We start from the raw sequence: 24,594 nt of genomic DNA on the forward strand, positions 1-24,594 counted from the left end.
TCGATATTTGAAGTCGAAGGATTTACCGTAAATGGTTCGATGGTTCGATTAGAAGGATTTTAATCCATCGATCGAACGATTTTTCTTCGACCAAAAAAATGTTAGCAAGCCTATGGGGACCTTCCCCCAAGGCTAACATTGCACCTCGGTAGGTTTTAGGTGGCGAAGTAGGGGTCGAATTTTTTTTTAAAGAGACAGTACTTCAACTATCGAATGGTCGAATATTCGAAGGTCGAAGTAGCCAATTCGATGGTTGAAGTAGCCAAAAAAAACATTCGAAATTCGAAGTTTTTTTTATTCTATTCCTTTACTCGAGCAAAGTAAATGTGCCCCTAATTGTGGGTTGGGTAAAAGTAGGTTGGGTTAAAAAATTTCTGAAACAAACAAGGGAAAGTTGTGCTCACCACTATTTTTTAAAACCATTAGGCGGGGGTGCAATGAGGCTGTGACCACAAAATACATATAGACAAATACAAGAGTCCTCTGCACTCAACCCATTATCAATATATTTAAGACAGAGACATTTTGTGCTACTGCTACTGAAAAATGCCTTACCCTTTAAACAACACAGGGATTGTTTGAAAATATATTGCAATATATTTAAGCTGAACAACTACGTCAAAGTCATCCCATATCTGGCCAGTCCTATGCTTAATTTCATCTGATTCATTAAGAATTCTATTGCTTAATTATACATTTTACAAAGGGACTAAGTTTTACCTGCAACTTACTTGCTGCTTTCAAAGTAAAACTCCCAAACTTGGCTGCCCTTTTATTAGACACCAGTGGGATCACCTGACTATAGCTGGGAAGGGTGGGAGCTACAACATGGAGCTGGTCACTGCTCCTGTATAACTATAACAAACAAGGGAAAGTTGTGCTCACCACTATTTTTTAAAACCATTAGGCGGGGGTGCAATGAGGCTGTGACCACAAACCACATATAGTCAACTACAAGAGTCCTCTGCACTCAACCCATTATCAATATATTTAAGACAGAGACATTTTGTGCATACCAGCTTAAATATATTGCAATATATGGACAAACAATCCCTGTGTTGTTTAAAGGGTAAGGCATTTTTCAGTAGCAGTATGCACAAAATGTCTCTGTCTTAAATATATTGATAATGGGTTGAGTGCAGAGGACCTCTTGTAGTTCAAAAAATTTCTGACCCACTGATCACTCATTCTATCCTTAGCTTGGACAGATATCCAGAATATAGCATTTACTGTTAAAGCTTTTGATATATAACATTTGTTTGGTACTGAAATGCTGAGCAGTCAATTACATTATAGAGTAACAGTTCACTGCAGTTCTTGCCAACAGAAAATGTCCAAGAAGGTCTTGTTTTCATGCGTAGTTAATGTTTCCAGATACGGTACATATTTTTTACTGATATGTTAGAGGTAGGCTGGCGAGTGTTAATTGCGTTGATTTCCTAGTTTAATAAATTGCCCACTTCTTTTTTCTGTACTGGTTGTCCTGGGTCGCTGAAGCATAGAACAAAAACATATCGGTGCTGACAAAAAGCAGAAACCATCACAAAGAGAGGAAGTAGAACATTATGATCATGCCGGCTGGAAGGAACTTAATAGTGATTCATATTGTTCCACAGGGATGCTTTATTCTTGTACACTGTAATCCCAAATGGGCTCATCTATTTGAAGCACATAAATGGCCTTGAAAAAGAGACATTCGTATTCTTAACGGCGTTGTTCTTCCAGTTGCATCCCATGCCATTTAGCACGATTCTGATTCCTCCCTACCAGACTGTACCATTGGTTGCAGCACTATGTAGACTTAGGAGGGTCAACTAGGGTGAAGGGTCTACACTGGTTCTTATGCAGATAAGGTTGTCTTAGCAGAATGGTCCATTTTTGTCTCTTTGATACATTTTCATTTGATTTCTCTGCATAACATAACATCATATCTCAGCCCAAGTTATTATAACAGAACTTTAGTGGGTAAAAAGGAAGTAACGTGTGGAAGCGTTATAAAAATTGTAATAAATAATTCAAAATTGCACTTACAAGCATTCCTCCAATAAAATCGCTTTAAAACCAATGTGGCATTCCAGTCTATTGTTCCGAGTCCTTTGCGTAACTGAACCGTCCGATGCGTTCACCTTAGTCCAGTGTAGTTTCCTCGGGTCACCAGGCTGCCGCTTCCACACTCTCGTCCTATCGCTGACGCGTTTCGCCGAATGGCTTCATCCAAATGAGCGATAGTCTCACTTCCAAACGATCGCTTCTTTTACCCACCATATTCAAAGTCCAGAAAACTTTATTGTCCACAGAAAAGCATCTATCCTTTGCAAAGATCCCCATAAGCAGATACATTCCATAAACACTGTTGCACAAAATACATCCTATTTGTGATATTTCATAACAAAAAAATCATCCTGTTAAAAAAGCCCTAAAGTTAAAATCGGACGGTTCAGTTACGTGAAGGACTCGGAACAATAGACCGGAATGCCACATTGGTTTTAAAGCGATTTTATTGGAGGAATGCTTGTGAGTGCAATTTTGAATTATTTATTACAATTATTATAACGCTTCCACATGTTACTTCCTTTTTACCCACTAAAGTTTTAAGAAGAATGAAAGCGGACTGAGACGCTCAAATTACATATGCCTGTATAAACTTACTTCTGGAATACAGCAATCTCTTGTGGAAATTGTCTTTTTTTGAGGGTGGAGGAGAGCCCTGCTGATTGGGGAAACAGCTTTTGTTCTAGAGGATCAACTACTTAACTAATTATTATAACAGAAGTCTGGACCAAATGGGCAATGATAAGACACCAGACATAGAAAATAAACACAGAAAAATAGAAACAACGGTTTCAGTACTTCTAGTGCAGGGGTCTCCATCCTTTTTCACCCGTGAGCAACATTCAGATTTAAAAAGAGTGGGGGAGCAACACAAGCACGGAAAATGTTCCTGGGTGATGCCAAATAAGGGTTGTGATTGGCTATTGGTAGCCCCTATGTGGACTGGCAGCCTACAGGAGGCTCTGTTTGGCAGTACATCTGGGTTTTATACAACCAAAACTTGCCTCCAAGCATGAAATTCAAAAATAAGCTTGTGCTTTGAGGCCACTGGGAGCAACATCCAAGGGCTGGAGAGCAACATGTTACTCACGAGCTACTGGTTGGGGATCACTGTTCTAGTGGGTCCAAGAAGAATAGATGGCTTAGTGTTGGACGTGACTTATGTCCACTTTCCTTTTCCAGGGACTCATCAATCTTTTCTGTGAAGAAATGCTTCTCTTTAGGAAACTGGCTTGATATAGCTACGTTGATCGTGGTTTGGTAAGTACTTATGTTGTGGCCACTTTACTTCAGAGTAGAAAGCCATAATTGTGGTTTAAAAGTGGAACCAAGGCTCTAGATTAGGTGTTTGTGCTTATGTTTAAATGTGTAGGTGTATCCCTGGCAATAATGTGAGAGTTGTGTCACTGTGATTCTTCTCCACTGTCCTGTATGAGCAACTTACGATATGTGGAGAGGACCTTCCACCAACCCAACAAATACAGTATATACATAAGATAATCTGATAGAGAAAGGGCTCTGTCTGAGGAATTAAAAAGGCTATTAAAACTGTTGATATTCAACAGTTTGTAGATATTTGTAGACTCAACTGCCAGATCTTATATTTGTTGCATTTAGCACAAAACTGTAGCCCACGTCTGACTCATGTCATTCCAGAATTGCATCATCTATAGCGTAAAGCTATCAATCAGTTTTCCAGACCACATCCAAAGAATCCAAAGTGAATGTTAACTAGCCAAGAATGTAAACTTGGTCCAGGTGAGTAGATGGGAATGTCAGCCCCCGCTTTGTAATGTTTGAAGCAGTTGTTACGGGAAAACATAAAGGCCTCGTTTGGCTAGACAAAACATATGACCCTCTCTCACACCCATCCTTACATTCGTATTGAGTCATGGAAGTTCAGTCCACAAGCAAGGGCACGTTTCATTCCAGAAATACCTGAAGAAGCTCTGGTGTAATGGTCAGACGACACTGCCTTAACCTATACAGAATGCAGGTAATGGGGAAAACATATATAGCTATGCTAGGGTTTCTTATGAAATGACGAAAATTAATATGGAACTTATTCAGCTTTATTCAGAGGGGAATTGTGTCCATAATCTACCCCTACAAGGCACATGGCTAGAATGACCATCTTCTGTTGTCATGCTGCCTGATGTCCAAATATCAGTAACATGCCCCATATGCCACCTCTATAATTGGAGGATAAAATTCTTGGCTAGTGGCCAAATACAGTGCGATTGCCATACACATGAATTTTCTTTACAAAGAAAACACAATGTTCTAGAGGGATATGCTAACACTAACATACATGCAATAAACACTGTCCAACAACATTGTTTCAAATACAGCAGAAGTGCCCATAATGCAGGTAACTATCTACCAGTGGATAATGTCCTGTGACCAGATCATCAATTCTACTCAGCCTTGTCCCCGGACAATTCAATTAGATCAACTTCCTATGATATCACCTGCTCAACTTTTAGCCAATAAAGCCATTGTTTTCTAAGCCATTTGTACTTTTACAATGGGTGTGATCTGGTTGGGAATGTTACAATGGCCATGATCTAGTTTGGGAATGATACCGTAGGTAAGATCTGGCTTGGGAATGATACCATAAGTATGATCTGGCTTGAGAATGATACCATGGGCATTATCTGGCTTGGGAATGATACCATAGGTATGATCTGGCTTGGGAATGATACAATACCATGGGCAAGATCTAACTTGGAAATGAATACCATGGGCATGATCTGACTTGGGAAAGATCTGGCTTGGGAATGATACCATGAGCATGATCTGGCTTGGGAATGATACCATGAGCATGATCTGGCTTGGGAATGATACCATGGGCATGATCTGACTTGGGAAAGATCTGGCTTGGGAATGATACCATGAGCATGATCTGGCTTGGGAATGATACCATGAGCATGATCTGGCTTGGGAATGATACCATGGGCATGATCTGACTTGGGAAAGATCTGGCTTGGGAATTATACCATAGGCATGATCTGACTTGGGAATGATACCATAGGTATGATCTGGCTTGGGAATGATACAATACCATGGGCAAGATCTAACTTGGAAATGATACCATAGGTATGATTTGGCTTGGAAATTATACCATGGCCATGATCTGGCTTGGGAAAGATCTGGCTTGGGAATGATACCATGGGCATGATCTGGTTAGGGAATGATACCATGGGCATGATCTGACTTGGGAATCATACCATGGGCATGATCTGGCTTGGGAATGATACCACAGGTATGATCTGGAATGTAAATAAAACCATGGCATGTGGGCCCAAAATGCTCTAAATAAGGACCTTGAAACAGAACTATTTTATCCTTACTGTCTCTCTTCTGTGTCAATGTTGCCTCCTGGATATATACTTCAAGAGTCGATGGTGCTGTTCAATTTCGCATTACAATGTTGGCTCCTGGAACACGTGTCTTTACATAAACAAGGGGCCACAGAAATAAAGCAATGGCACCCATGCAAGGGAGATGTTGAGTCATTAATATCCTCCATAAGAAAGAAAATTTTTGACACATATGATGTAATATAATTTGTCCTTTATTGCAAAAAAAATCATCTGAATTAATACAGTTAGAAAAGGATTGCAGTAATACAGATACCGTGCTAAATGGATAAAGATTAAGGAAAGCAGATTGGGCAGAACCGAGAGAGGTTCAAGCCGAGAGTCGTACTCTACATTAAACACTTCACTTAATATGAAATAAAGTATATTGTGACTCATGTCTGAGCCTCATAGAGAAACTTGCCCCACTGATAGTCTTGCCTTCAAAAAACACACACAAAGGGGCATGTTTATAAATGGTTTGAGGGGGAAATATTTCGCTGCAGAAAAGTTGGCTTAAAATACATTATGTATTTATAAAGCTCCATTGTGGTCCTTAAGTGAGATTTATTAATACCAAGAATCAATCCATTACCAAGAACCAATCAGCATGTAGTAAGCGCCAACTATGAGATTAGTTCACGTCCCTTGAGACCATGAATAAACCCGTTGAAGTCAATAGGGCAAATTCAGGTGGCAAAGAATTTCTAGTAAAAAAGTGGCACAACATCCCTATTTATACTTTATAACACAAGTGCAATTTGTAATCATTTCTTCATTATAGCTACTAAATAGTTCACATTATACTTCTTATTGACCTACAGACATCATACAGGGACAAATGTGGAGATATATATGTCCCAGAGTCCTTCATTCATTTGTCATATGTCATCTTTCACATTTTAATTATATTTGAATGTGTAGAGTTAAGCAGACCCTAATGCCATATGCACCTAAGCTGTAAGCAGGTCTAGTAACCCATAGCAACCAGTGAGATGTTAAATGACTGCTCTGCTACCTGTTAATTGATTGTTATGGGGTAGGTAGGGGGTTCACTCACTAACTTCTGAAGTATTTTCAGTACTGGGAGTTGAAAGTTGAAAGAATAGTTGAGAAGGGATATCAAGGCTTATCTTTAAGTTCAGAGAGTTCGTGTCCACGTGGAACATGACTCCTGCCGTTGTTCCGATTGCTTTACAGAATTCTGGCATAGAGCGATCACTTCTGGAAGAAGCCTGATAGGCAATACGCATGAGCGATGATGGAGAAGTGCAGAAACGAGCAGAGACATGCACAGTGTACACTGAATGACGCCAAGGACTTTTTAAGGCAATCGCTGCTGAGAACTTTTTTTTATATGCGGTTTTAGAAGGAAATCTTGTGAGTGTAAATTTTATCATTTATTGAAATGTTTAGAAATGCTTCTGAACATGCTATTCTTTATTGTCCACAAGGGAAGGATATTGGAGGTGACGGGAGAGATTTGATAAGCGGAACACACTCTATGGGGGGTTATTTATTAAATTCTGAATGCCAAAAACTATAACAGAAAAAAGATTTATTATGCCCCGAGGATAGAAAAAGTCAGAATCTGAAAATCCGGCATCTCAGACCTTGTATATAAGTCAATGGGAGAGGTCCCTATCCTAATTGGAAATGTCTGTGTTCTGTGCTGGAGTTAGCTGGAAAATCTGACTATTTAAGACTTTTTGGGCAAAAATTAAAAAATTCAGGTTTTTCGGGTGAGTGATTCGGAAAAAAATTGGTTAAGAAATCGTACAATTTGGATTTTCGCTTAATTTTTCTGTGTTTGCCCCGGATCCGATTAAATCAAGCTTTTTAAATAATGCATAAAGTCCAATTGCAAATTATAGTTCGGTCTGACTTTTTTTAATTAAAATTTGAATTTTGATAGATATGCCCCCTGTCTGTGCGTATGATCGGATACCACAACTTGCATTGGTTGGAGTGTGGGTACCAACCATTTTCTAATTTTTCCTCATTTTAAAACACAGTTTTTCACTATAAGTAATGTATCAAAACTCAAAGTTTAATATGCAGGACCTGTCCAGCAACCTGCCATAATTATTAAACTTTGTCCAGAAGTGCCGTCTACCTCGAGTTTTGTTATTGGATACAGTGGGGAGACTGCAGACTGAGCACCTGGCAAAGGGAGGATTGAGCGGTGAGCTTGAGAGGTCTCTCCTATCTTGTTTTTTTATAATTCATGTATGTCTGATAGATTTTCACTTTTGGTGTAAATTGGAACTAATTGAGTTCTATACTGTGGTTGCTTAACACTGATAAGAGTGGATGTGGTCACACTGAAGGTGTGTGTTTAGTGAGAATGCTACACTATATTTTTTTTCTTGTTTTCCCCCCCCCATTTCTCTTTTTGAGGTGCGTTCAGCAACATCCCTTGATCCTGTACAGTTTGGAGGTGGAAGAGAACCTAACCCATTGCTGAACTGGGGATTGCACTTTATTTGGGTCTTAATACTTGACTTTGCATTATATTTATCAGGTCCACCTGTGCCCACCACATCAAACTCAATTACAAAAAGTATGTTTATTTTCAGATAGTTATAGAAGTTTTGGATGAATATCACTGAAATTAGGAAAATCTTCACATCACTTCAGAATAAAACCATGTATAAAGCCCATGGAACTTTCACCCTAGAGTGACAACCCAGAGCAACCAACCAGAATTCTGCTTTCATTAGTTTTACTTCACTTTTACTGGACAATTCCATCTCAGCCTGATTTACATCGATTTTCTCGTATAGTTTTTAAAAAAATATCCTGGTCACACACCTCCCTATATTCCTGGCTAGAAAATGTTAGACCACCGAATAGATCTCAGCCATGCCCAGTTGGGCCAATCTGCAGCAATGAAACATGGAACTTCCAGTTCAGCCAGTTATCACATACAGCTGCCAGTTGAGTCACTGGTCAGTTTTGGCCAATCTACTCTCAGGATAATGGTTTGTGGCGAGCATTACAGTGCCAGGTTATGTCCAAACACAAGCAAACTTTTTTCCCTCTAAAGCAGCATTTGGCATTTACTGGTTAACTGACACTTATGAAAGCTGGTATAGTTTGCACAGCAAAGGCAAATGTTGGCCATATTTGTGCATAACCTTGACATGTAAGGTCATACCTTTATTATTTTTTGATACAAGATCAAACACAAAGTTGTTTTTATAAACATAAAAAATGAATACCTGTTTACAAATCAAATGCATGAAACCCATTCAAGGGATTCCTCCAAACATCACTCTTTGATTTTTTTCCATTTAGAACAAGGATCAAGGTGATTTTTGAGGCGGAACTCAGACAGTTGGTTAGGTTTAGGTGGCTGCTGAGAACACTACTCCATGTATGTGCAGCAGGGCACTGCGGAGAAAAAATGTGTCCATCTAACCATTCAGAAGAGACTGCCTGATTCACTGGGTGCTTGCTCATTCTCTGTGATGTACCTGAGGATGTCCAACTCATCCATGGCTTCTATATTCGCCTCTCTCTTTTCCGGTGGGACAGTCAGTTCTTCAGAATCCCCAGACACTTTGGTGAAAGATGGTTTTGCTGGTATGGGGGGCTTGCCCTTTTTCTTTGACTTTGGTTCAAGGCTCAACAGCTTCTCAAAACCCTCTTCCACCCTAGAACGAAAAGCAGCGAAAGTGACTGTTACCGTTTCCTAATTTTATGGCAGAACTTCTGCATATACCACCATTATTAGTGACAGTGTCCCATAGGACAGATCAGAATGTCTTCTCCCTTTAAGGAAATAGAAAGTATTTTTAGAAGCTCAGGGTACGGGATTGACCTAATCTGCATGGATCATAAAAGTCATATAAAACTGCTTAATGCATCTTTCCCTCAAACTACGTCCACCACAACCTGAAACCCTCCAGCTCATAACTGCCATGTACACATGTGGTGCAGATCTCTCAAGTGTCAGTTTCCATGAACCTTAGCAACCTGAAGGCCATGAAACTGATCATAAGTAACTTGGCCAATCAAGTTGCTTTAGAAAAAACCTGTAACTGATAATCCTGATTCCCTACTGTCTCCCTGTTGTCCCTGGAGACAGCTTTGCAGTGACAATGGACAATGTTCATGTACTGGATGGGGTTGGTGAAGTTGGTGGATAAGAATTGTTGCTTGGGGGAGGCCTTTGGACATTGGGAAAGGGACATGGAAAACACTGGAAAAGAGCAGATTTGTATTTTGATTGCAATTTGCTTTGTTATAACTTGTGAATATGTTCACCCTGGTTGAGTTTGCAGTAAGCCTAGTTGCCAAATTGAAGTCTTTACCTCTACAAAGTAGTTAATATAACCTTGTAGTTCAGAAGAAAGACAAAGAGATGAGAGAGATGGAGTAGGTCTGCAATCTCGGATAGCAAAAGTGTTTCTCATAGAAACTGTCTGTCCATTGCCACTAAATCCAGAGTATCTCATGTCATACTACTTGCACCTTTAGATTTCTAGTTACATATATTGGGGGGGGGGGTTGATGCTGGACCAGGTTCTTCTGGAAAGGGCCCTTTATAAAGAACACCCAGTAACTGTCTCTAGCAGAATTTGTTCTTATAACAAAATGTTCATCTGTCTGGTTCTAAGTCCGACGGACAGTAAACTCTTGGGGGTATATTTATCAAAAAGTGAAGTCAGAGATCACCTTAGCCCACTAAAGTGAAATACCACCTTTCTCCATTCATTTCTATGGGATTTTTAAAGGCGTATTTATCAAAGGGTAAACTTTAACTTTCACCCTTTGATAAATACGCCTTTAAAAATCCCATAGAAATGAATGGAGAGAGGCGATATTTTACTTTAGTGGGAGGTGATCTCTAACTTCAATCTTTGATAAATAAACCCCTTGGAGCTGGAACAAAAATACACTTAGAGGGACACTTCAGAAGCACGTCACTTGAAATACTGGAACGGAATTCAGTTCAATACACTTTTCTAACCTTCTTTTTTCTAAACAGAGAGACTCAAAGAAAATATTTGCTCTTCAGTGGTAAATAAGCTATAGCTGCGGCTCAGACACTTGGCAACAGCATTACAAGCCACAGGTATTATTTATATACAAGCTGCCAAGAGCTTAGGCTCACAGACCTGCAGTATTAAAGGGGAACCGAAGAAATTAAAGTTAATGCACATACTGTCCTTCCCTGAGCATGTTTTTCATTAACATACATTTTATTAATGAGCCATAATTAGAGGTGACTTTCTCAATGTAACTAACTGAAAGCACCATGTTCCTTAAAGACCACTGACAGAAATAAGGTACTGGTGCTGGAGGGACTGCTCCGGGTTGTTACATCCCAGTACTCTGCTTAAAGGAACAGTGACACCAATAAATGAGTGTTTTAAAGCAACGAAAATATCATGTACTGTTGCCCTACACTGGTAAAACTGATGTGTTTGCTTCAGAAACATGACTATAGTTTATATAAACAAGCTGCTGTGTAACAATGGTGGAAAATTAAAAAAGGCTATATATCACAGGTTAAATAGTGGATAACAGATAACATTATGTTCAGAGCTTATCTGCTATCTGCTGTGTAACCTGAGCCTTTTCTCCTTTAGCCCCATGGCTACACAGCAGCTTATTTATATAAATAATAGTAGTGTTTCTGAAGCAAACACAGCTCTGCCAGTGCAGGGCAACACTGCATTATATTTGTATTACTTTAAATTTATTTCATTTTGATGTTACTGTTCCTTAAAGAAGACTGGTCCAGCTCTCCACTGGCCATCCCAGTACCCTGGGGGGGGGCATATCCAATGAAGGAGCTTTTTGAATGGGAAGGATTCCAAATTAAGACTCTGCAGGGGCTGGCACAGCATAAGGGACTTTCAAATGGCTAAGTTAAAGGACCAGTAACATCAACTTTTTTTTTTTTTAAAAAAAAAAATTAGTTTGTATATAACGAAAAAAAAAACGACCGAGACATATTTAACTTTAAAATCGCAAAGTCTTTATTAAGAAATAACTCCGCTTGTGCTCCTTTTCAGAAAAGGCGTCAGGACGACGATCCATTGTGCGTCGCTCGATTTCTCCTCCCTGCCTTCTATAGGAGAAACTGAGCGCCACATGATGGATCGTCGCCCTGTCGCCTTTTCTGAAGAGGAGCACAAGCGGAGTTTCGGTATGTCATTTCTTAATAAAGGCTTTGCGATTTTAAAGTTGAATATGTTTTTTTTCTCGTTATATACAAACACATTTTTTAAAGATTTTTTTAAAATGTTACTGGTCCTTTAATAAAAATTAAGTATATTGCAAAAGTGACCAGTGAAGCACTTTGAGCATATTTATTTTTGTTATCTCAGAGACTTTAGTTCCCACTTAATGCAGAGGGCTGTGATGCGCCGCTACCCTTACCCAGCTGGCCTGATTCTGACTGTGGATGTTTTTGGTCCTCTGTTTAATTATTTTGTAGGTTTGCATACCTGAGCAGTTCATCCAAGTCTTCATTGGTGGATGGTTTAAACACATCCTTAGCCTTGAAGGCAGATTGCATTAAGAGAGAATCACCTAACTGCACGGTGCCTCCAAGGTCTTGTTCTTCAAATAATTTTATTTCTGAAAGATAATTAAAAACAATAAGTCAATAAAACTACAGGAACCATGCATTATATAGATGTTTATGTTCTTTTCTTAATCTTCTAACAATAGAAATGTGCACTTGCTTAATTTGCACACCAATAGCATTCACACATAGGTCATGTGTTTGCCCTATGTCATGTAGATCAATCAATATATTAATAGGTTCAATCATCCCCAAGCATTTCTGAATGCACAGTTTGCCTCCATCCCCATGGGTAATGGCCTACAGAGGTGGGACCAATTAGCACATGATGCCATGCAGTGGAATGTACCATCATAAACACCTAAACAAATACAATATAAGAACAATTGTTTTGTATCCTCTTGAGCTAATTCCTCTGCTCCCTGGGCAACCCATAACTTTATTAGATTCTAGTCCCCAATGGGTCTACTTTTCTGCCTGCCCTGATGAAGACTATAAAAGAAGTCCAGCAAGTGTCTCACTATAAAAGCAAATATGCCCCTATGTGTCTGGCTACAGATATAGAAGGAGGAAGGTCTCTATCAGAGCCTGCTATGAGGTACTGTAACCAAAATGTGCAGTTCTTGAGTTCCAATAGTATGGGCAAAAAAGATTAAAAAAAAAAAAAGTAATTTAAAATTACAACTAGTTTCATTGGCAACATACTGAAGTACTTCTCAGAGTAATAACACTAATAAAGACACTAGACTCGTACTATGAAATCATTAATAAAGAGTTGTCCTTACCATTAGCACCTGTAAATGGTTTCTTTGTGGTTGATGAGGGATTTTTTCTTGGTTCAAATAATCCTGCGTCTGGATCTGTTTCATCAAAAAGTGCTAATCTACTGCTGGGCTTCAAATTTAGATCTTCCACCTTTGGTTGGGTTGGTTTCTTTGTCTTCTTGGTCTTTGCCCTGTGTTGCCAGGAAGAAAATACATTAATGCTAATACCTGTGTATGGGATCTCAAAGAGAAAAATAGAATAGTTTTTAGAAAACATCAGACTTGCCTTGCTCACCCAGAACTACCTGCCAGAGGTGCTATTGCACGGCAAAACCAATTGCTTCTTCTTATTGAGATATTCCTTTCAGCAAGGACCAACCAAGTTTTCTGGGCCTTTTTCTCTTCATTTCAGTTTGGGGAGCATGCTGTCCCAATGGAAGGAGAAAGAACCACATCCTTTCCTTACAATGTCAACTATATAGAATACTACATATCCACTTGGCAACCAGTGGTTGTCTGGCTTTTCCATTCAAGCCCGCCTTGGAGTTTTGTCCTTTAGTCAGGGCATCTCTCAGAACAGAACAAGATTATAAATAAACATTGAGGCCATAGTTCCAAAAATATCTAGGACCCTTAATTTAACCTGAACATCTGAGCTTCTAGTTGTGCTTTCATGTGTATCTAGAAGATCAGGTAAGCATTTTCCTCAAATCTCACCCTTACTGACCTTCAGTATTCTCTCAAAACTACTGCCCCAAGAGCCCCATGGTTGCTTTATACCCTCCTCAGCAGAAAAATAAAGTCGAGAGGTGGTCATTTCCCTACAAGAAATTTCACAGTTCTGTTTCTGAACCTGTGCCAGGATCCCATTACTCCTCTCCAGCAGTGCCACACAGATGAGAGATGGATAGGGGTTTATAAACATGAAGAAAGCCTATTTTAGGGGCATGCTTATAAACATGCCACACACGGAAAGGGCTTGCTAAGATATAAGATCCATAAGTTATAAAGCAGAGAGCCCATTTTCTCAGCTGGCGGCTATTACACAAAGATAACCGTGCACTTTCTGTAAGAGTTGGTAACAGTGAAATCTCTGTCCATCTGATCAGCATCTGCACTGTAATTCATTATGGGCATATTTTATATTTAATTTCACTGAATATTTTATATAGGAAGCTGCTGGACCACACATGAAATATGCACAGACCTACCCAAGTGGAAAACGCAATGCTCAAATCATTGCAGTTTTAGTGCCATTAATGAGTGAGCAGTCTTGGATCTTGCCACCTAAGTCATGAATTTCCCCCAGCTATGCACAATGTACACCTTTGACCACTCTGTGGGGGTGGTAGTGCTGAAAGTTCCTGCCCTTGATCGGGCCTGGGTCGTTGGGACCAACAAGGGCTGGTGCCCATCAGTTTTTTTCTGTTGTCCCGTCAGCCCAGTTCAACCCTGGATGCCAGTTGGATCACGGGTCTGTTAAGATCCTGTTGCTTTTATACACAGTAAATAATATTAGTGATACCAACCCAGAATCATGAACACTGTCCAATCAGACTACAGGCCGGACACGGCATGGCTGCTTTGTTATGTTCTGATCACATAAAAAGCACAAAATGCTTGATTCCTAAATCTGATCCATAGTACATGAATATTGGTCAGGATTGGCGGGTCACCATGCACTCATACATAATGGGGGAAGTAACCCATAGGGACAAATCAGTGACAAGCTTTATTACAGGCATCTACAGGAAGAATAATGAACACAAAACATGTGATTGGTTTCCCTGAGTTACTGTACTGTAGTTGCCCGTCGTTATTTGGCATTTAAACTATACTTGGCAAGAGTAGACGGTTTAGGAGTTCAGGGCAGATTTAATACAACTCTTCCTCGGCAGCATAAAAGCAGAATGTTGATTCAGCAGCCTACATATGCTAATTCTAATCTGACTTCAATATAGTTACAGGTAAGTAAAGGGATCACGAGCTTCATGTTAATGAAGGATTAAAGGTTCCCCACTACGGAATGTTCTGGCAAAAGGAAAGATGAAAGGTCTGGACTTTACGTTGCTGATTCAGAAAAGGCTGAGCTCTGCTAAACTCAATAGAACGATTTATTGCAATTAAAATGTTGTATGAAAGTAGCTGCCAAAATAGAAATAAGTCAGGTTGCTCAGGTAACTCATGAGATAGTTCTGTCCGAGCTCTGAATTGCGTCTGTTGCTATTGCCCAACGTTTGAGTCTTGGTGATAATCGAGCGCAAGTTGCTTGTAGCATTTTTAGGACCATGTGTCCAAAATGGCATTGGCATTTGATTCACTGGGCACATACTAATGCAACCTGCTGAGGGAAACATAGACCTACTGCCTAGTCTAGGGTGGCAGCAGCTCCAGCGTTCCCCATGCACAGTTGTACACTATTCATTGGAATGGACAGAATGAACAAGTCGGCAACAATGTGGAAGTGCAGGAGAGTGTTGGGATGCAAGTAATGAATTAATAACCTGTGTCCATTACATCCACTTTAGATCACCCCCACTTTGATTTACTCGTTAACGTCAGTTCCCTTGTAAAGGCACTTATTCTGATAGACATGAATCATTATCTATGTAGGGTTAACCACAGTTTTATATTTAGCCTAAAGAGCTAAGTTACTAAGGTGGAGATTTATTGTAGTTTGGGACATTTCATTTATCTGTCAAGGCCTCACAGCCCTTACCTGGGTTTGGTCAGGACCAGGGAGGAATATGAGTTCAATCAAGCTGAAAAATGTCCAATATCACAATACTCATAGGTAGGCAGAGTCGTAGTCAGGAAAACAGGCAATGGTCAAGGCAGGCAGCAATGAGGAATGGTCAGAATCGTCAAGTCAAGAACCGGTGAAATGAACAATAGTAGTAAACTTTCTAAAAGGACCTATATAAATGTTATTGAACCAGGTCCTCAGCATTTTTTATTTTAAATTTGGCACCAAACCACAATGTGATGACTTCACACATCGGCATATGAATATGCGGGAGACTGCACTCCATTGCCAGGTAACTGTGTGGCAGCCATGAGTGCTGCCATCTTGGAAGCCATGCTGGAGGGAGGAGGGATGAAGCAAATGCGTTGGCACACTCCTTACATTATCTTGATCTTGACTAAGAAATCATGTTGCTCCTACAACTAACTCAGTAGCACCAAAATTCCAAGAGTGATGTTGATGTTCATGTGGAGGACACAGAACTTCTTTCCATGGACCCAAGTTGGGTTAGTAAATCCATTGAACAGAACCCTATGGGAAAATCTTGAAACTTGACAGGAATTTAAGCCGATAACAGAAACAATAAATATGTTAAAAAAAAAAACACTTGGTGAATGGACACAAAAACACGAGATGTGGTACTCCGGATTTACCCCCAAAAAAACTAAAATACTTCTTGAAATTTGGTACATTGCTTTATCATTTCTAGAGATTCTAGAGTTTATTAAGAGATACGTGTACTTTTCTTTCCAGAACTTAATTTTTTTTAATTTAAAAATTCTGTGTTTTAATATCAAACAGCACTTGGAGCCAACCCACTTTCCAAATGTCCTTTAGAAAATGAATTAGCGGTTTACAGATTTCCGCTTTCAATAAAAATTTAAATTTGAGCTTAAAATTTCTGAGATGGCATTTTTCGTGCTTACTGGAAGAAGTCATACCAGTTTGTGGATCCATTATCTGGAAACCCGTTATCCAGAAAGATCCAAATTACGGAAAAGGCCGTCTTCCATAGACTCCATTTTATCCAAATAATCCAAATTTTAATAAATGATTTCCTTTTTCTCTGTAATAATAAAACAGTAGCTTGTACTTGATCCCAACTAAGATATAATTAATCCTTATTGGAAGCAAAATCAGCCTATTGGGTTTATTTACTGTTTACATGATTTTCTAGTAGACATGAAGATCCAAATTACAGAAAGATCCTTTATCCGGAAAGCCTCAGGTCCGAAGCATTCTGGATAACATGTCCCATAGATATATTACTTTTAGGGATGCACCGAATCCACTATTTTGGATTTGGCCGAAACTTCGAATCATTTGTGAAAAATTTGGCTGAATACCGAATCAACTCCGAACCCAAATTTGCATATGCAAATTAGGGGGAAGGGGAAAACATTTTTTACTTCCTTGTTTTGTGACAAAAAGTCACGCGATTTCCCTCCCCATCCCTAAATTATGATTCTGATTCGGTTCGGTCAGACAGAAGGATTCGGTCGAATCCGAATCCTGCTGGAAAAGGCCGAATCCCGTACCGAATCCTGGATTTGGTGCATCCCTAATTGCTTTATATTATGATCACTTGTATAGTGCCAGCAAGTTATGCAGCACTTTACATTCAGTAAACAAACAAAGGGTCCTTAAATAATTTTATGAATAACGGTTACACATTAAAAATGGGATCAGAGGGCCCTGCTCACAAGAGCTTACAATCAGCGCATTATATGGGTAGTATAGAATGCTGTACAATTACCAAAAGTGCATTTATATTTTGCAATTAACATTTCTGCTCTGCATGGTTCTGACGAGCCACAATAAGGTAATTTTGGGCAGAGGGGTGGCATCGGGTCGGCTGCTATGGGCAAAAAATGTTTCATGATGCTGGAGCCTTGTAAGAGCAGGCAACCTCAATCCTAAATACACGCACATGAAAAGTCTTGTTCTATGTGCTGATTAGCTACGAAGGAACAATAAACACTGACCAAGAATGTTTCCCACTCTGGAACGAAATGTTCTAATTAAGTGTTCTAATTAAGTGTTTTAATTTCCTAATGGCTCAGAGACGTACTTGCTGAGTGATGGCTGCTGCCTAGAATGTGCTATCATAACACACACAGCCAATAGCTTGTAGCTGACTTAACTGCCTGACATTCCTATACTGGAGGCTTCGGAAAGAACAACCGAGGCGCAGACGGGAGAAGGGAAGATGCAATGGCCCTTGTTATGTTAGAGATAATAACAACCATATTGACAGATCAGGCTAATGTGATATATTTCACTGGAACATTACTGGCATGTGAAATCATTCCAAGAGAGTTTGGTAACTGTGATAAAACGCACAATTGCGTTGCCCATACTTGGATAAATGTGCATGCTTAGGTCTATGGCAAACACTGCAGTTTTCTCTGCCAGAGTAAAAACCCATACACACACATTCCCTGTGCATAGTCACAAGAGTGCGTGGATTTTAATGGTCTTTATCCATTATATCTGTTTCATACCGCCCAATATTTTGGAAATAGGGAGCACAACCCCTAATTACCATGTTTATTTTACAAAATTTAGCAGGTTATGAAAGTTTGAACACATTTCTGTGTTATTTCTGTTTTTTACAGTTATGCTAATGAAGGTGGGCGACTAATCTCCCCCGAACGCTACGTGTACCACCACCCTTAGGCTATGGAGACACATACGTTCGCTGCTCGCAGAAGTGCCATAGCCTTAACTCGAAACCGTTAAGCAGCGGTTGGCTTTTTTTTTAAAGCTAAACGTGTGTCTATAGCCTTAAAGGAGAAGGAAAGGTTAAAATTAAGTAAGCCTTATCAGAAAGGTCCAACTAAATATACCAATAAACCCCCAAAGTAATGCTGCTCTGAGTCCCCTGTCAAAAGAAACACTGCATTTCTTTCCTTCTATTGTGTACACATGGGCTTCTGTATCAGACTTCCTGCCTTCAGCTTAAACCTCATTGCCCTGGGCGTGAGCATGCTCAGTTTGCTCCTCTTCCCCCCCCTCCCTTCTCTACTCTAATCTGAGCCCAAAGCAGGGAGAGACTCAGGCAGGAAGTGATGTCACTCCAGGTAAATACTGCAGCTCCTATCCTAAACAAACAGAGAGTTTCTAGAGCTTTTACACAGGTATGGTAAAACATTCTACAGAATATAGCATTCTAGCTTGCACTATTGCAGCTAATCTATTGACAATAAAATGCTTCCATAGCTTTCCTTCTCCTTTAAGCTACAAGTCACAGTTTCCCCAAGATACCTGCTTATCTTAAATTGTACAATTGTTTCTTTGCTAATTGAAGACCTGCCATGTATTCTGGGCTCTCTGACAAAAGCCAAATAAGTTTTAGAAACTATGTTTTTTTTTCTGGCTGTTCAGTGCAGGAGATCAAAAAGAAAGTCAAGGCATTTCAGAAACAATCCAGGAATGCGGGTTGAGCTGTCAAAATTGGGACTGTCCCGTGAAAAAAGGGACAGTTGGGAGGTATGCTATTTTCATGAACATGAATCCTAAGATTGTTGTTGCTTACAAGCAATGAGGAGGAACATCTACTTGCCAGATGCAGCATGCTAAGTGCAATTTTCAGACACAAGTTTTCCCCCAAAATGCAGCAATTTTAACCACAATTCTAGCATCGTTGTTAGATGCAATTAATGTTGAATTTGCTGCGTTGTGAATTTCTAACACCTACTGAAGCAAGGCACTTTTTGCACTAGTAAAGTTAAGTAGTAAAACCATGTCAGTAGGTTGCATTCTGTGTTTCAACGTGGCATTAGTTGACCCCAATATTGCTTATTTTTTCCTCTTCCTGTGAGTACATGTCAATTGTACTTTATAAAATAGCAAATTAATGAATCATTAGGCATTACTGCAGTAGCCAAGAACCACAATTAAAATCCAGAGTAAGGTACAGAGTGCAGCACCGTGTCAGGCAAGGAAACCCTGAACTTAAAGGGATCCTGTCATCAGAAAACATGTTTTTTTTTCAAAACGCATGAGTTAATAGTGCTACTCCAGCGGTATTCTGCACGGAAATCGATTTCTCAAAAGAGCAAACAGATTTTTTCATATTCAATTTTGAAATCTGACATGGGGCTAGACATTTTGTCAATTTCCCAGCTGCCCCTGGTCATGTGACTTGTGCCTGCACTTTAGGAGAGACAGGTTGCTGTTTTTCCTTCTCAATGTAACTGAATGTGTCTCAGTGGGACATGGATTTTTACTATTGAGTGTTGTTCTTAGATCTACCAGGCAGCTGTTATCTTGTGTTAGGGAGCTGCTATCTGGTTACCTTCCCATTGTTCTTTTGTTTGGCTGCTGGGGGGAAAAGGGAGGGGGTGATATCACTCCAACTTGCAATACAGCAGTAAAGAGTGATTGAAGTTTATCAGAGTACAAGTCACATGACTTGGGGCAGCTGTGAAATTGACAAAATGTCTAGCCCCATGTCAGATTTCAAAATTGAATATAAAAAAATCTTTTGAGAAATGGATTTCAGTGCAGAATTCTGCTGGAGCAGCGCTATTAACTGATTCATTTTGAAAAAAATTTTTTTCCCCATGACAGTATCCCTTTAAAATCTGGGCTCCAAAACAGCTTGCAACCTCCTCCCGTGCTCCCAAACTTGCATGTTGAGAATATTGAAGGGGAAATTCTCATGTTCCACCCACCCGTTATGTATGCAGTGCTGGATTAGGGTGCCACACACAAATCTACTAGGGGCAAAGTGAAAAAATCTCTTTGCCCCATTTGCTGTAAATGAGTTGAACATCCGTTGGCCTTGGCGATTGTACATGCCAATCAATGCATGATGTGTGATTGTAGGAAGTGCTTATCAGCAGTTTGCTATGATATCACAAAGATTTTTATGGGATTCTTCCCAGTCGTGTAACTCCATTTGTCTAAGTCTGAATAGTAGCCCCAAATTAAAGAAGCCCCAGGAGACCCCCCTAGAGAAAAAGTTAGCCCCACATTCTAACACCACCAGCATGGCGGAAAAAAGTGGATCCAAGGGAAAAATCCACAAAAGAGACTTCATGAAAATTCTTTATTCATAGCTCAGAACTAACGAATACAATGTATCTTTAACAAACAAGAATCTCCGATCAGCATCGATAGCATATACCTTTAACAGACCAAAGAGCGGAATAGTTAAACTTCTGCAAATACAAGCTGATGTAATACTGTTATCTCTCCAAATCCAGTTCCATCCTGCAAGCCAGTCCAGTGGAGAAGTGGAATTTATTAGTGCAGAACGTACAGTCAGTTTCCGAGAGACAAAGAGACCTGTGCGGCCCTGGCACAAACGAGCACACGGAACAAAACTAACCATCCTGTTTACTTTATAAAGATAGCGCAATCCGGTAGAATGCACCATCCATCCATCCACACATGCATACAATGCCTTCTACCCTTAAATGACTCCTTAAGACAGTTGTAATGGCTGAGAAAAAAGTCTTAATACAAGTACTTTCAACTGGTGCTATATATTTCTTCTGATGAACAGAATATTTCACTGCAATTTATAAGGCTTTGCAACGTTCCGTGACCATTAAAGTCACTGTTCCTATCAAAATCTTTTCTGTTTTAAAATATCGAGGGACATCAATACCTATGTATGAGTCAGGGCTAGCTTTACCTTTTAGTTAATAATAGATGGAGGGCACACCAAAAACGTTCAAAAATTAGCAAGAGGTGCAAAAACAAATGTTACCCCTACCTGAGGTAACCAATATCAATACTAAGTCAAAAATGTTTGCACACTCAAAACAGAACAATTGGACATAAGGGTGGTTTGGAAAAATAATTTTTACTATTGTTCAAGAAAACATTTTACATGGATAATGCCATACAATACATGGCGCAATTTATACAATGTTAAAAAGTAGCATAGAAAATCAATCACCCATTAGTCTCATGTAGCAAGCAAGAAATCAGCAAGGAAGAGGATACACCTACCAGAAAAATGAGAATGGCCCCAACGTTTCGGCACCAAGGCCTTTGTCAAGGGGATTCTGAACGTTTCGGCACCAAGGCCTTTGTCAAGGGGATTCTGAATCCCCTTGACAAAGGCCTTGGTGCCGAAACGTTGGGGCCATTCTCATTTTTCTGGTAGGTGTATCCTCTTCCTTGCTGATTTCTTGCTTGCTACATGAGACTAATGGGTGATTGATTTTCTATGCTACTTTTTAACATTGTATAAATTGCGCCATGTATTGTATGGCATTATCCATGTAAAATGTTTTCTTGAACAATAGTAAAAATTATTTTTCCAAACCACCCTTATGTCCAATTGTTCTGTTTTGAGTGTGCAAACATTTTTGACCTAGCTTTACCTTTTCCAAAAGCTTCTTCCCTGGAATAATCAAACGGGCGGCACTTTTTATGCTGGTCTTCCCATGAGACCCTTTGCAGAGATGCCACCCAGATCCAAAGGGAACCAGGTGCATCTTGGCCACACCTGCAACACCCTAACTCCGCCATGATACACTGTTTCGAACACTCCGAAGGACTTTAGGTGACGACTGCCCATCATGAGGGTCCTCCCATGATGCCTCTCGCAAAGATGCCACCCAAGTCCAAAGGGATCAAGGTGCATCTTGGCTATGCCTGCTCTACCTTGGCTGCACCGTACCACACTGCTATAGATAATACTGAAAGACTTCAGATGTCGACTATGCATTACAATGAAGCAGGTAAGATAGGTTAGGACCTGTTACTGCTGGTGGCCAGGTGATCAAGGTGACTCCCAAAATGTGTTGGTGAGTTTCAATGTCTGCCCTTGCTCTACCATTTCCATAACTACTTCTCAAGTTTTTCTGTGGCCTTTATTCTACTCAGTAAGCTTCTCAGGGAATGCATTCAACCTGTTTCCAAGCTAACTATACTATAATAATAGGAAGAAGAAGTATATTGTAATTAGTGATTAAGTGTGTCTTGGTACAGTCTACTTACCATGATAAATAAAAAAATTAACATATTAAACCTTTTTGTAATATCCTTCCAGTTATTTTGATGTTTGATGACGAAGGCTGCATAGGACCTTGATGGAATAAAGGGATGTCTCAAGCTCATTTTAGAACTTTGGAACAGCAATGCCCTTGAATAGATGGGCCTTAATGATTGTGAATCCATAGGAACTGCTTGGTCTATATCCAAGGGACACATGTTCAATCTATAAGCTGCAGAGGAACATTGGGCAATGGCATTCACTTATACTCCCATTTCCATGCCATGTAGTTGGCCAAAAGTGTAAAGTACACTGGGATTACATATTGTTGCCTAATTATAATAAGGGTAGGATTATAGCTGTATACATGCTTTAAGGGTTCCCCAAAAAACTCCTACAGACCCCCGATCTTTTTATGTAGACACAGTTGTTGGCACCAAACATTTAATGACACACTGTGTCATGATTATGTCACAATCTTCATATAATCTGAGGAGTGAAGTCACAGTCCCATCTTGCAAGGACTAACTGGGACCACAGGCTGGACACCAAAAAATGTATGTAACTGTAACAGGACCCTCTTTACCGTCTATATCTGTCTATATGTCTATAAAATCACCCTTCTATTGTATAGCACTGTGGAATATATTGACATCATATATATAAATACTTGATAATAATAATAATATTTATGTGGCCCCGCACAAGGACGAACAGCATAGTACAAGTCTGAAAACATACAAGCAAATGTAGAGAAGTGATTAAATTTGGGGGAGAGGGGGGGAGTGAATGCACGCGATGTAATTAGATACAGTAAGTGATAATCTCACAATTGAAGCCGTTAGCTGCATTTCTGTCACACAATGAGATACGAGTTCTATTTCTGTTTTTCCCAATAGAAGAAGAAACATGCTCTATTTGGGGAACACAGACGGTATCCATAGCAGAAACAGGTTTCTACTCAACAGTTTAGAGTTGAGTTTAGTAGTGCAGGTCATATGAATCCAAAAGGATTATTGTTTTACTGCCAAATATGTGAGAACTGCTAAATATTGAGGAACGCAGGTTGTAAAAAAAATAAATATATATATGGCTTTGACAATATTTGGAACACAGGTCATACTATAAATGCACTTCTGCTAAGCCTAAAATTGGTAGGAAGTCACTGAAAAGTCACTGCATACTGAAAGAAAAGCAAGGGATTCAGCTTTGGGGGTATTTAATCTGTTCTTTATCTTGGCACTGAAATATAAACTTCCCATGAAATCTGAAATGGAAAAGCTGTGCTCTATTTATAAAGTGCTTAAGGTCTAAGACACCAAATTTAGCAACTTTTAATTGGACAGAAGAATCTAAAGAATAGCTTCAATTCACAGAATGTATATGTCAGATGCAGGCAATCACTACCTCTAAAGCTGGAGGACTGAAGGCCAGATCTGGTTCTCCAAGGTAGTTTATGACCCCAGCCTACCCATGGTCTTCATATACTGTTTCTTTGGTAAAAATGTAATATGTCCCTCCCTTGTTGTGCAACATATTGGAGAAGCCTAGAGCTACAAATACCCACCATGTTGGTCAGATCTCATAGAACCGCTGTACAACAATATCTCAAAGCTCCCATTCCATGTTGATTAGTCATGACTGAAACTTTGAGCTCCATGTTGGTCAGCCCTCACTGGACTGCACTGTAGCTATTACTGGAAAGCTGCAGATCTAGGACTGAGCAAACAGCATTTCTTAGGGCTATTCCACACGGGGAGATAGCCTTGCGTTTGCGGTCGCGGCGACAAAGCGCCGCGCCAGTCGCCGCGACCGGCGCAGGCGACAGTTTTGTATGGGCGCCTATGTAAAAACGCCTGTGCTAACCACACGAGGCGATGCGCTTTTCAACAGTCGCCTGAAAATGCCTCGCCAGGCTTTTTCAGGCGACTGTTGAAAAGCGCATCGCCTCGTGTGGTTAGCACAGGCGTTTTTACATAGGCGCCCATACAAAACTGTCGCCTGCGCCGGTCGCGGCGACTGGCGCGGCGCTTTGTCGCCGCGACCGCAAACGCAGGGCTATCTCCCCGTGTGGACTAGCCCTTAAGCTCCCAGAATCATCTGTTTTGGTTAGCCATCACTGGATTACTGCTAAACTAGTGATCCTGGTATCTTTGAAGTTGTTAAGC

The 24,594-nt window shown here is 40.0% G+C and overlaps 1 protein-coding gene across 1 annotated transcript in view; it reads right to left on the minus strand.

Annotated features, from left to right (window-relative positions):
* Positions 1 to 5,611: 5,611 nt before the first annotated feature.
* The window catches only part of hs1bp3.S (HCLS1 binding protein 3 S homeolog), a 50,918-nt gene continuing 31,935 nt past the window's right edge, over positions 5,612 to 24,594 (minus strand). The window contains exons 5-7 of the mRNA XM_018265963.2: positions 12,744 to 12,913; positions 11,879 to 12,011; positions 5,612 to 9,073 (exon numbers count right to left, since the gene is read on the minus strand). Coding sequence (XP_018121452.1) covers positions 8,842 to 9,073; positions 11,879 to 12,011; positions 12,744 to 12,913 — 535 coding nt within the window. The 3' untranslated portion in view covers positions 5,612 to 8,841. The remainder of the gene's footprint in view (positions 9,074 to 11,878; positions 12,012 to 12,743; positions 12,914 to 24,594) is intronic.

The sequence above is a fragment of the Xenopus laevis genome, chromosome 5S, assembly GCF_017654675.1.
Source record: "Xenopus laevis strain J_2021 chromosome 5S, Xenopus_laevis_v10.1, whole genome shotgun sequence".
NCBI classification, from domain to species: domain Eukaryota; kingdom Metazoa; phylum Chordata; class Amphibia; order Anura; family Pipidae; genus Xenopus; species Xenopus laevis.